Source organism: Idiotropiscis lumnitzeri, chromosome 5 (assembly GCF_059441095.1).
Source record: "Idiotropiscis lumnitzeri isolate Australia: NSW breed Sydney's pygmy pipehorse chromosome 5, RoL_Ilum_1.0, whole genome shotgun sequence".
Classification (NCBI taxonomy): domain Eukaryota; kingdom Metazoa; phylum Chordata; class Actinopteri; order Syngnathiformes; family Syngnathidae; genus Idiotropiscis; species Idiotropiscis lumnitzeri.
The window spans coordinates 10216100-10229553 of record NC_142395.1 but is presented as its reverse complement, the minus strand read 5'-3'; the positions used below and the strand labels follow the sequence as shown (position 1 = coordinate 10229553).

The 13454-nt window shown below is 41.5% G+C and overlaps 1 protein-coding gene across 10 annotated transcripts in view; it reads right to left on the bottom strand.

The window, feature by feature from the left end:
• Nucleotides 1-219: 219 nt before the first annotated feature.
• myo9aa (myosin IXAa) overlaps nucleotides 220-13454 on the bottom strand; it is an 84170-nt gene continuing 70935 nt past the window's right edge. For 4 of the 10 annotated variants that reach the window (XM_088295525.1, XM_088295530.1, XM_088295529.1 and 1 more), the window contains 21 exons: nucleotides 12705-13015; nucleotides 10482-12158; nucleotides 9441-9540; nucleotides 9017-9223; nucleotides 8227-8324; nucleotides 7977-8110; nucleotides 7651-7871; nucleotides 7272-7388; nucleotides 6984-7172; nucleotides 6811-6858; nucleotides 5931-6042; nucleotides 5195-5256; nucleotides 4779-4971; nucleotides 4529-4657; nucleotides 4342-4447; nucleotides 4136-4267; nucleotides 3897-4020; nucleotides 3273-3290; nucleotides 2039-2247; nucleotides 1812-1951; nucleotides 220-1700 (listed from right to left, as the gene is read on the bottom strand). In XM_088295525.1, coding sequence (XP_088151651.1) covers nucleotides 1207-1700; nucleotides 1812-1951; nucleotides 2039-2247; nucleotides 3273-3290; nucleotides 3897-4020; nucleotides 4136-4267; nucleotides 4342-4447; nucleotides 4529-4657; nucleotides 4779-4971; nucleotides 5195-5256; nucleotides 5931-6042; nucleotides 6811-6858; nucleotides 6984-7172; nucleotides 7272-7388; nucleotides 7651-7871; nucleotides 7977-8110; nucleotides 8227-8324; nucleotides 9017-9223; nucleotides 9441-9540; nucleotides 10482-12158; nucleotides 12705-13015 — 4821 coding nt within the window. In that variant the 3' untranslated portion in view covers nucleotides 220-1206. The remainder of the gene's footprint in view (nucleotides 1701-1811; nucleotides 1952-2038; nucleotides 2248-3272; nucleotides 3291-3896; nucleotides 4021-4135; nucleotides 4268-4341; nucleotides 4448-4528; nucleotides 4658-4778; nucleotides 4972-5194; nucleotides 5257-5930; nucleotides 6043-6810; nucleotides 6859-6983; nucleotides 7173-7271; nucleotides 7389-7650; nucleotides 7872-7976; nucleotides 8111-8226; nucleotides 8325-9016; nucleotides 9224-9440; nucleotides 9541-10481; nucleotides 12159-12704; nucleotides 13016-13454) is intronic. The other 6 variants (XM_088295527.1, XM_088295535.1, XM_088295526.1 and 3 more) reach the window with 5 other exon arrangements.

Genomic DNA, 13454 nt, shown 5'->3' with positions numbered 1-13454 from the left:
ATATAATTTAAACTCGAATTACACATCAGATGCATAATTTTACAAAACTCAGCAATCCAAGATTAATAAATTCATTGTTTTTGGATTAAAATCACATTATATGGATGGCACGTTGTCAAGTTGTTCTTTAACACAAAGACCTTGCTCTTTTCCTATGTAACACTTTCTTGAAATCAAGTGGCACTTCTAGGCTACGAATGACAGACACAGAAAGCAAGACAGACGACAACAGTGGTTTTATGTAATTTTTTGGTTGCTATTGAGCAAACAGTCAGGGGAGGTTTGATACTAGGATGTCATGATAGATGACATTTTTGTTCACTACATTGTACATATGGACTGTACTTTACAGTTGCTTTATGGCTGTTAAATAGTTAAATGCAAGTATTCTATACACATCTGACATTGTTCAAAACGTAAAGGGTCCCCTCGGCAGGAATTTACACACCAGCTATCTTGGTCCCTTCGATGGTGGTATCTCCCTTGTGTGGAAAAGTAGCATGTACAATCAGTATAGTCTCTCATGAGCACTTGGCACATGAACACAAATTTATAGCCCCCCCATTGCCCAATTTTGTAAGTTATGACCAAAATAGCTCCCACACCCTCAAAAAAAAAGAGAGAGAAAAAGAAGATAAATATTTGACTTCAACTACCCAGCATAAGCTGGTGTTCCGGCTTTGTACAGTATTTATATTTGTATAGGTTAATAAGAATTTGTGACATTAAAATTCATTAAACACATGGGCAAAATACATTTTGTAATCAAGCAACCGCTGCATACATTGATTGTAATGAACTGTAAACTCAGAGCAGCTAATAATTGTGAGATAGAGGTTCAATGCAACATCAGCTATCCGTGATGTAATATTTACTTTTTGTAGCACAATGCTTCAGCTTTCCAGCCTTGGAATATTGATTGATGCTGTGCTCTTTGATATTTTCAAACATTCCCTTTACTCTGTCCTCCAGACCACCATGTCTCTTCTTGGTGCCAAGTGTGGAGCTGCCAAGGCACTGTTGGGAGAGCTTGGGTGGCTGCTTTGGCCACAGAAGTGGAGCTTCTTCCGCTGACCATCTTGTACCTTTACATTGGTCCCAACATGGTGGTGGAAACACTATACATGGCACTTGGGTACAATTCTTTGACAGGTTTTAAAGGTCGTAAAGTAATCATGCTTCCAGGGCATGTCCTCATTAGGTCGTTCAGACCATAAATTCATTACTGCCGTACAACAGCAGCTGCTGCTGTATGTCGGGTGGCTCCCTGCTGTGACCACCGCTTTCTCTGGTATGTCTCTGGGATACATGTTTGGCCCCCCTAAGTTTCTGTTTGCCTTTCTCTGGATTGAAGGTGCCACGGCTGGTAAACTGTGGTCTTTCATCAAACACACTCTCCAGCTCTGCTGTAGGACTGTAGTTGAAACTGTCAAAGCGGGAAGCTTGAGGTGTATTCTGGGCCTGCGATGCGCCTGAGCTTGAAGAAGCAGACTTGGAAGTGGAGTGGAACCGAAAACCACGGCTGGTATTAGAGATGGGGGAAGGCGACAGCTGGAAGTGTGCTGAGGGAGAGTAGGGGGAAAAACTAGAGGAAGAATCCACTGAATCGAAGGAGTCGGGTTGCCGTCTCAGAATGCGATGTCGTGGGCTCTTTCCATCAGACCTCCGAGACCAAGGGGAAGTCAAAACTGAACCTCTCTCTGAAAGATATGGATAATTCATTTATCATCTTTTTAGATTTTTATTTTTTGACACATAAGGCTTATTTTGAGCAGGATAGATATATTTGCAGTTTTTATGCAGTGCCATACCAGAAAGGTCTGAAATGACTTCAGAGTCCACGTGCAGGTTTTCAGAGCTGTCAGCTGTACCGATCGAGGCCTCAGACTCCAGAGTCTCATCATCCGATGCTCGTGGCTCCAGAATCAGCATCTCGAAAGTCAGTTCCTCTCTATGGGAGCAAGCACAGTCACATTAGCATGTGAGCTGAGCACGCATCATTAGGTACTCGCCAATTATGTGCAGTGGCAGCATTTACTTCTCTTTTTGCAGGTTCTCAATTTGCTCCGTCAGCACTCTCTCCTCCTGCTCCATTGCTGCTTGCTGATGCTCGGAGATTTTGACCAAAGACTCAGCTCCCTCGTCTCCCTCGCTCTCCTCTTTAGCGGCGTCCGTCAAAGACTGAAGTCGCGGGCTCGCAGGAGGCGAAGGCGAGTGTAAGCTTTGACGCCGAAAGTGACCTTTTCCCTGTTGGGATGAGAGCAGGGTGGAAGTTATGTAGGAGCCAACGGAAGTCCCCGGGTAGTGCACTTTAGCACCCAAACAGAATGTAAATTCATCAGTCTGTGGGGAACTTTTTTACACGGTAAAATGTGCAGGTGCATCTCAATAAATTAGGGCATCATAGAAAAGTTTTTATTTCAGAAGTTGACAAATACTTAACACCCATGGCTCGGAATGTACAGAGTAGATTTAATTAATACACCATATTCCTAGCTACACTAATAAAAATCATTTTGATTTTGTTTCCTATTGACTATTAAATTTTCTTAAGCTGTGGAATTTGGGGTACTTGTTAGTTGCAAGCTATAATCATAAAAATGTTCAGTGAAACTACATTGTGTAGTATAGATAGACGACTAATGTAATAAAATATTTCCTAAGTTATTCTCACTTTCTGACGTGCACATGTATCTTTTGTGCTATTTTACACTATGATGACAACAAGTGCAGAATTTTACGATTTTCAATAATGAATAATAATGCAAATCCATGCCCGCCATTGCAGTTTTGATTCTAAACCTCCAAAAATTGTCTGAAGTCGTGAAGTCTATATGGTAGTTAACAAGCAACAAAAAAAGGTCTACATTTATTCTCATTATATTCTTTTTTAAAAGACATCAGACTCAATCATAACTTTGGTATACTCTTATCGGCACGAAGTTTTACCTCTTTAAATAATCTTGTGTAAAATGCTTTACTGCAGTCATATTTTTTCAGTAATAATAGCAAACATTTGTTTAATTTGAGGAGATCCGCACAAAGCTTGTGTTATAACTGGAACACGACTGAAAGGCTGTCTTCACATTAAGTCCAGATTTTTGTCATGCATTAGAAGTTGTTGCGTACCACATAATGAAATAGTGCTGTCACAGACAGCCCAATCCCTTGGATAGGAACCATTGGAAATGAAGCCGAGCACAAAAACAACACTGACAAACCACAAGCCAGTAAAGGATGACAGATACACCACTGATAAACATATACTTTACCTTTTTAGGGGCATGGGACTGTAAAATATAGAAATAAAAATGAAATGAGAAAATTAGAAAGTTTTTACTGACACGCCTTCCAAAAGGTCAGTTGAATGCAGCTATTTTGTTTAAATAATTCTTATTGTATAAGATAAAAATAGTAAACAGCTATAACCTAAGAAAAAACAAAGGAAAAAAATCACATAATTTTGGTTTAAAGTATTCAAATTGATTTGAGAACGTTAACCTTTTAAAGGTTTATCAAGTCATAACGTAGGATGAGAGGGACCGGCTTGCTTCTTTGTTAAAGTTTATCCTAAATCTTTATTCAGCATGACTGTGGATCGAGGGCGTAGATTTCCCTAAACCTTTCGCAAGTTTCAAACATGAAGTTCATATTCACTTGTACCGTATTACGTTAGCACTTCTGAGATTTTTTTGGGAGGATGTAAAGTTTATTATGAAACAAATTTATTATTAGAATCACTTGTACTATTATAAGGCACTTCATAGAACAGCTCTGAGTAAATGTTATTGTTCAAATTAAGGGACATGATTAGGAGGATTAGAAAAGGACGAAACTGCACAGAGCAGAAATAATGTGCAAGTTGCTAAGCTTTTTCCAAAAGAGTTTAATCATACCATTGATCTTCGGATGAAAGTCAGCCTGCATTTGGCCTTATTTTCAGCGAACTCCAGGGTATTGATGTCCTTCATTCGCACTTTGTACTTTGTCATCTGTTCACAAATGACAAGTTCGACACACCTACGGAGGAGTAAAAATACACTTCATTAGGACTACTAGCATTTCCTGACCACAAGAATAGTACACACTATTTTAGCCTTGTATTTTCACTTGACTCCAGGTAGAGGTTGCTTACGCTGTGGTCTTGCTGATGTCTTGGACACTTTGAAGTGGATCAATAGTGTCTGGACAGCGCAGGATACAAGGAGCAAAAACTATGGCCAAAGCATTGGCTGACATACGGTTTGTCTCCTCTTGCAACGCAATCCTGAAGGGATGAATACAGCGTCTGAATACTCCATCGTGATTTCATTTACAAATTCTGGAATCACCTGTATTTACCTGACAAGATGAAATATGAGCCGTTCCAGTGTGTTCAGGTAGGTTCTGCTTAGCTGGTCAACAACTGAATACACTCCTCTTATCATTTCTTTTCGATCCTGCAAACCTGAGAAAGGACCACCATTTTTATTTTAGAAGATTATTTTATTTCATTTATTATTTTAACACATACATGCTGATGACTTACCCATCGCACGTATAAACTCCTCATACAGCTCAAACGTCATCAGAGGACTCGGCAGGTCTCGCAACCACTGCTTGAAGACGCTAGCAATGACGTGGATGTTGTAGTCGTCCAGATTCATGCTCTCCACATCTGCGGCAACACGGTCACAGTACAGAGAGGCAAAACAAAGTTGAACGTGAATCAGCAGCCAAATCTTTGGTGTTGATATCCATTTATAAACAACTGTTAACTGGTCACGAAAAAAAGTTACCTGTGTCAAGTCCCTGCTTCAGTTCTCTAATTTTATTGGTGGAGCCCGATTTTCGATAGATTCCCTCAGTGTAGAGGCCGTGCATCTCGATGTAGTTGATAAGTTTCTCCACCACAAGTGGCACCGTTCGCTCATCATTGGTCAGGCGTGATACTTCGACACCAAATTGTCTCGGGGAAAGCTCGGGATCGAACTGCTCAAAGAGACAAAAATGTCGCTCAAACAATTATATGTACACGTGCAGACATCAATACCATGGGAAAGATGGCACACAGATTGCTTGCTAATATTGCAATCAAAAAGTACTGGATTAAAGAAGGGATCTCTTATGAGAATACGGTATTAAGGCATGAATTACTGCGTCCAGGCTCCAATAACACAAATCAAGTCGTTGGACTTGTTCGCGGCTGACTCACCTTTTTACTGCATTTGCTGGTTGTCTTTTGGCAGCACTTTCTGTGGCAGGCGTAACGGCACACTGGGTAAACACAGCCAGAAAAATCAAGCACACTAGTCTCAATATCCACAGAAAGGCAGTGCCGCCTCATCTTTCAGAAAGTCCGGTCAAAGACAAAAATGATTCATGAGATGAGAACGGCAGAGCAGCATTGGCGTGCAAGAGAAGAATCTACTGAGCGAAGAAAGGACAACTTGTGAAAAGAAATTTTTGGAGTCACAGAGCCACAAACCCCATGAGTCCAGTTGAAGACAATCCGATTAGGACGCAGGAGGGAAAGCGGACGGGATGTGACTTTAAAAAGCCTGACTCACTCAGACACTGTATATTTGCGTCTTATGGTGCACGGTCGCGTGAGATCATGAGAAACTCTATAGGGCCGTAAGAGTAGCTGCATTAATAAACACAAACATATTATCTAAGACTAATCAACTAAAGTGTTATTTTAAGTCATGAGGAATCCGTTGCGCGGTTTTATCACATGATCCGTTAAACCGCAACCCTGTTAGCAGTTAAGGCAAGTGTTTTTTAGTTTTCTGTTAAATTACAAACCTAATAGAACTGCGAATGAAGTTCTTTCGTAAGATAAACCGTTCGGTGCTTTTTTATTTTCAGAAATTATGAAATAGAGATTCAACTCTTTTCACAAAATAATTTCCTGAAAAATCCATTGTGTAGTGTGCAAGCATACTCACGTTTGCAAACACAGGCGCGATCCATCATCCAGATGAGCGATGAGCAGAATTCACAGTACGTGGGGATGCTATATTGGGTGGACTTGAAGATGTGGCCATTATGCTCCTCCACCTGTATACGAAAGTGGAACAAACGCCTTTAGGTTTAACTACATTGCACAGTATATGATATCGACGTTGAGTGTAAAAGTCTGGATACGCCTCTTGATGAATTATTCAATCAGTGTTTGCCTTCACTCTTCAGCATAACAAAACATTTTGGAAAAGTGGATGCTACCAACAGGTAACAGTTTATGCTCCCAGTACACAATGCGGGATCCATGCCGGCATGTCTGGATGAGCTATCACGATGTTTTATAAGGAGACCCCGTTGGCCTTGCAAATTCTTTGGATACATTTACAAAAATCCAACTGACAAAAATCTCGTTCTTGTAAGAATAATGTCAAATGTTTTCACGCTTCAAATACTGTACATTAAACACAGCTCGAAAATGATGGCCACTTACACTATATAAACTCAAATATATGACATATCAAATAATGATTATTTACACAATGACAGATTATGGTTAAGGTATTATCATGTTAAATTATGTCATATGTCTACAACCATGGTTGTCGTTTTGCACTGGTGTACAGCATAAACCATTACACAAAAAATGTTACTACCGGCATCTTACTAAGTGCTGTTGCAAATATTTCTGACCCTCTCATACAACGCAGGTAAAATATAAGATGCAGCTCTCGTTATGAGTTCACTACCACTGCAAACTACAACCCAGTAATTATCATATTATTCACAACGTAAAGGTAAGTAATCTTCCTTTAGATGTTAAGATGAATATTACATAATGATGATTATGTCAGTGAAGAAACCTACAACGTCTGCATCTTTCTTCCTCCGTTTTTTGCGTTCAGGTTTAGGTTGCTGTAAAACAAACAGACATCACAAACATGAGCTGGTTTCTTTCACATCTGATCCACATTTTATAGCTGTAATTTATGAGTTGAAAATCACTCTGAATATCCTTCAAAAGTTTGAGATCGCATTACCTTAGTTTGTGTGCTGTCCAGAGGTTTAAACTCGGTCATAAACTCATCGAGGAAGACTTTAAAGGTGTTAACCCAAACTTTGACAGGAGACTCTCTCCAGTCCCTTTGCTCCTGCCGCATGGTCTTTTCCAAGATTTGCTCAAACAGAGCGTAGAGGTCTTTGTAGCGGATGCTCTTACCGTCATCCATCTGGCGGAAGATGAGCATAGAATTGATCAAGCTACTGTGGGAACACGTATCCAGCCAAAGCAGATTGAATTGCACTGTGATTCCGGTAACATTGCATACCGCAAGGGCTGTGGAATAGGAATTGTAGATATTCAAACGAAATTCCTTCAGAGCTTTTTTGAATACGACATCCACCATGGTGTCCTTCTTGCTGTCCTCTGTGTCTAGGTCGTTGATCTGGAACAAAAAATCACAGGTAAGCTCAATGAAGCTCTAAAGAATGTCTTGTTGCAAGTATTTTGTCTCGATACATGCATTGGCATTTAAAAGAAGTATCAACATGTGACTGATGGTCACATTGGCTTTAATCTCATAATAATTCTAATTCTTATCCTTGACAATTTTATGAAAAGTATTTCATGCGGCGTACCACAACAACAACTTTACATGATTGTGTATCAAACCAAATACTGGAGTACATGCCAATTTAAAGACTGACCTTCTTCCTGAGAAAGTCATTCATGCTTTTGTAGTCATGGGTGCAAGTGAGGATCTGCAGGCCATCACTTGGCCACTGAATAGGTTCGGCGGTCACATTGCTGATCTTTACACTGCGCCGTCGCTTCACCTTGGGAGACGGTTCCTTATTCTCTTTCAAGTCTCTGAACCCTCGATCCCACGTCGGGTCAGGGCTGCAGCGAGGTGACAGGTTTTCTTCACCTGATAAATGAACCAGAAGCTCCATTAGGGACATTGACACCACCTCAAAATTGATTCTATACTGAAAAACAAGACAAAACAAAACATGAAACTGATCTTGAAGACCTTCTCTCAGCAATGGCCCAGTGTCTCCATAGTCTCCTTCCACAGATTCAGACCCACAAATCAACTTCTCTTTGGAAGTCTTCTTATCACTCTGCTTGGTCTTGCCCCAGAAACGCATCTTTCCACGAACTCTGCTAAAAAATGTCAGTATAAATAAATACTGAAAAGTCTGCCAGGATCCATGCAGAAACTTGTGTTTCAAATGTACAACATAAAACAGCTAATTCACAAGGTTGCGAAAACAACAAACCTTCCGTCTTGCGAGTTCTTGCGCAAAGAGTCCCCTTTTCTTAGATCGCCCGATGACATAACTTTGTGGAGATCTTTTTGCCCCTCTGAGCTTGCAGGCTGGAATTACAATGTGTGAGAACATTTATAAGTGCTGTGCCAAACCTGAGACGAGATCTGCCTAAAACATTGGCCTATATCACAGCCTACCAGTAGGTGGCAGCATTACAGTACAGTTGCACATCCGTTCTAGTCATGTATCATGCCTATTGCACAACCCAAACGGAACCAACTTATTGAGGTAACAAATTTGGCACTACAAACTTTGCACTTGGACTAAGTTGAGACAGTTACAATTAACTACAAAGGCATGCACATTTTGTACCAAACATTTTGACTATTAAAGTAAACGGCATTAACACCTGTGAGAGAAATAAAAGTAAAGTTAGTAAACCCACTAAAAGTTTAGTAATAGGTCTGCGAAAACACATTTTAAAAATGGCCCTCCTTCTATGTCTTGTGAAGTCAACATTTACTACCGACAAATATCTTTGAAAGGGAGGATTAGTGACCCTCTGATTCATAAAGTTTACAACAGATGTTTTCTTCTTTTCGAGGACATCTTGTGTTTCACTTCAATTTTTTTTAGGGGGCATTTCAAAATGTGTCTTCCACTGAGTCATTTCAATAAAACAGATGTGGAAGCTCAGGACAAAGAAGTGTCAGGTCTCTATGCTGTGGAGGTTAGAAGAAAAGAAGCAGAAGTAAAGAAAGTAGCCAAGGCCAGCGATGGCATCGGTGGGGCCTGTTACCATGTCGGAGTCACTAAAACAGGAGCCTCCTAAGCCTTCCTCCATGGAGCTCTGCTTGGAGAAGGGTGGGGGGGAATGTTGGGGGCTGGTGGCATCATAGTCATCCTCTTCTGAATCGCCCCCAACAGAAAGGACGGGGGCACGGGTGAGGAAGTCGGAGCGAGTCCGTGACATTCGGGCTTTCTTTTTGTGCCCCGCTCTGCCCACCTGGAGTTCACCGGAAGTGTTAAGAGCATGTTCAAACGATTGAGCCCCATTGCTGACATACCCTTGTTGTTGTCGGTGTGTTATACTTTTGATGCAACCCAGATATAGGCCACCGAAAATACACTTCTTTCATTCAATTACTTATTCTACGTAACTAAATGTTGATTGAATCAGATTTATTTAAAAAATCAAAAAAACAAACTGTAATTCTGCTTACATCACGTGTTTTTGCTCCTTTAGGCAGTCTGGAAACATACGTAGGTCCCTCCGACGGTACAGCTTGAGGTGTCCCTTTGACGATGTTACCACTGTCGAATCTAAAGCGAAAATAATATAGGGGGAAAAAAAACAAAACAATACAAGAGGCATAATTGTAATTTAGCCAACAACTTGTTTTATCAGGATAAAGAAAGATTCTATAAAATGAAATAAAATAAAATAACAGTACTGTATACAGCTAAGCAAATAATAACTTGGTTGTTACTAAAGTTACATCACGCCTTCGAGAAGAAGCTCTAGAAAAAACAACTTACTCTAAATTGGTTTAGAAAACAAGACTTAAATCCTATTTGCAGCAAGTAACGGTTTATTTAGAGCAAAATATGTTGTGTCATTCTGTTTCTTTTCTTCGTCTTTTGAAGACATGCTGTAAATCACCCCAAATGCATCACTTGAATTTAAAAATCTGTTTAAGTGATTAGTAATGTATCCACAGTCACGGACAATTGAATGAAAGACTCTCTCAAGTAGCTTAATAAGATAACCAAAATACATGGTGTTACCAAACTGGGTTTTTTCTTTTTGTTTTTTTTTTTTTTAGGGTAGAAAATTACCAGCAAATTAAACGGCCTTTTGTGTCAAACAAGTTCAAACAGCCAAAAGTGTACAGCCTACATTTCCAAGAAAATGCGAAAAAAAAAACAACTGAAAAAGCTGCTTTGGATATGGCCGAAAAAGGGAAAGTGTGTCTGTGCAGGGTCAGTTTGTTAACACATGTCACATCACTGGTGCTGTGCATATTAATAATCTCTCAAATTTTGTGGTATAAAATCTATCTTTTGGATTATATTGACAGTATATTGATACATTATTCAACATAAAAAATATTTAATTTCACTTTCCTATCACGTCGTGACTCCGAGTTTAAAGTTGGGTCATGCTGAGATGAAATGTTTAAAAAATTAATAATTTAAGGACTGTAACAGTTTAAAATGCTCTTCGTTGACCAATTAAATTAGTTTATTATTTTAATACTTACTTAGCAAATGTTACTTTGTCCTTTGGAGAGAAGAAGATGTTTCCCGGCTTGGTTGTCAAACTAACTGTGGAGCCCTGACTACGCTGCACTTTCTTGTTGGATGCGCTCACTCTGGTCGCTCCGTCTTTGGACTGCAAGGTGAGTTTGGGCGCCCAGCCCTCCGCAGCAGACTTGCCCTCCTCACGCCTCTCGGCGGGGCCGTAGGCAGGTGGAGGAAGGGGCTGGAGAATAGCAGCCCTATAGGGGACATCCTCTCTTTGCGGGGAGTGCTCCAAAGGGTCAGACGATTCCGACTGGCTTCTGCTGTGAGGAACTATCCCCGACGTTCTCTCAATGAGCAGAGATCTGGGTCTGGCTGGTTTGCCTTCAGGTCCACCAACATCCTGTTCACTCTGTCGGCTCTGCTGTATTTTCCGCAGGGCCTCTCCCCTCTGTTTCTCAAACATGTCTCTCTCATACTGAGCAAAGAAAAGGCGCTGACGCTCCAACGCTTCTTTCTGTTGTCGTATCTGCTCCATCATTTGCCTCTCATTCTGTTGGTTCTGATTACGCTGCCTCTCCTCCTTCTCCTCGTTCAGCCGCACCAGTTTCTCCAAGACAACCTGATCAACCTGCGGGAGGACAGTGGGAGCAGGGTAGGGTGCATGAGGCACCGGAGCCGGAACATGGCCTTGCCGCTCTTTCTTAGAGTCACAGACCTCAACACAAGGATGAGCCAGCTCATTCAGCGGGGTTTCTTTCTGCATACTGATGACCACCACCACCGGTCTACGTGTTGACTCTCGCCTTTCTTTAACAGATTGATCAGTGGGAGATGGAGAGACGGCAGTCTTTGTGTTTTGTACAGGGGCCCCAGTTGGCGGCGTAGGAATGACAGTGCTGCTGTCATTAGCAGGGACGTAAAAGGTCGGGAGGTAGTTCTCGAGTTTGGACGGATGTGTGGTGGAGACGGCAGGCGCCGCTTGTTGCTGAAAATGGCTTCCAGCATCTGAAGCTGGCACCCTGTCGAGGTGCTCTGTCTTTGGGCTTAAGGAGAGAGGCTCCATACTTGGATGTGACAATGCTCCGAGTGAGCCAGTTGGCGAGCAGAGGTCCTCACTGTCAGTCACCTCCTCTGTTGCTTTGGGAGCATCCTCAATACTCAAGAGTTCAAAGCTGCCTTTGGAGCTCTGACTGTCAGGCGTGCCCTGTGGTGAACACAGAGGGGGCGTGATGGAGGGCACCAATTCAACAGACCAGCGCCTTTCCTCAGAGGTGGGCGAGCTTCCACCGCAGGTTGCACGGACCTTGAGGAGCTCCAGACTGAATTGGGCTTGCTCCAACTCTCGCATTCGCCGGCTCTCTCTCTTGGCCCTGGTGGCTTTCTGGTTGAGCTCATCGGCTGCTCTGAGCTTCTCTCGTACCACTACCGTGGATGGGGTGACTGAGGCAGGTGCCTCTGACTGCCATGGAGGGGAGCTGGCATATTCTCCTCCCAGTCCTTCCTCCTTGAACTCTCGATCGATGCTGCCAAGGATGTTGAGTGTCCTTTCGTGTTCCTCATAGTTGTCCTCCCAAGTGCAAAGGTCCAAACCCATGACTCTCTCAAGGGGATCTTCTTCTGGTGAAAATATCAGCTGTCCATTCTGTAGCTGATCCTTCCTTTCCCTACGCTTCTGTTTGGCCAGTTCTCTGAACCTGGTGATCGAAAGTACATGGGAACAGGTTTAGCTCGTTAAAAAATAAATAAAAAAAGTTTACACCGTCTTGAACACAGCGCAGGGTATTCAACTTTTTTTGCTATACAGTACAACAAATATCTAAAACAGTAATTTAAGTTAAATATAAATTATTGACATTCATGGCAACAAAGTTAGTGAACACAATAAAGCAAGCAAGTCATTTGCTCCAAAATCATTTACTTTTTTTTGACAGTGTAGACAAGAGTTAGTCGCTTATGATTTATTTTTCATCAGATTAGTTGACGGTGGAGATGCTTGGTGTGCTTGCATGAGGGCTTGCTCATATTGAAATCAGTTTGAATGAAGAACATTGCCCAAATGTACTATAACATCATTGTGCAAATGTTTGATCTAATTCTTGACGCTCCAATTATTGTTTAAATTAGTCATGATGAAAGTATGCACAACTCTTTCGTGATGATCAATCATTGCAGACAAATCAGGGTTGGACTTACAAAGTACAAACATTAAATGGCTATTTCACACTTGCTGTATGTCTTACCGTTCCCGAGCAAGGTATCCTCGAATTCTAGCCTGAAAGTGCACCGCAGCAGCATAGAGACGCAAGTAGGCCTCTCTCGCTCGATGACAGCGCCAGGCCGTCTGGATGACCAGAGCGGCCGTACAACGTCGACACAGCCACAGTCGCCATGCCCTCTGAAGCACCAGCGCAGCTTCTTTCCACAAAGTGAACCTTTGACGCGCCCGGTATCCCCGCCAATGCGTCTGCAAGCACAATGCTGCCTCCTCATGGGCAATCTGGTCAATTTGCTCTGCCTCAACTTCCATCCGTCTGTACAAGCGCCACCATTTCTGTCAGCAGAAAAAAAAATACCATAATATTATTGCTTTGTAATGTTGGTGTCAGTTATCTTTTCATTGAATACACTAAGGTTAATGAACTTGGAAACAAATCTGCCGTTAGGCACAAATTTATGCCATCTGAGCAATTGGAAAACAATGTAATCATTGCACCAGGGAAAAAGGAATTTCAAATGTATCTAAAAAGTGAAACGCGCAGGATTGTGCCTAAAAAAATTAATTATTGACACTATGTGCAATGGTGATATTTTGATGACGTGCATCTTCAGAAATTGACAGGAAGACAACATGAGGGTGAAATGGTCAAAAAAGCATTTATTTTACGTGTAGTTTGTTGTTAGAGATTTTCTGTAATGTTAACAAAGAGAATATATATCGTTATTGAGATTTTTGTTTGGAAACAATGTAAAATCTTAAAATTCCAAACTGA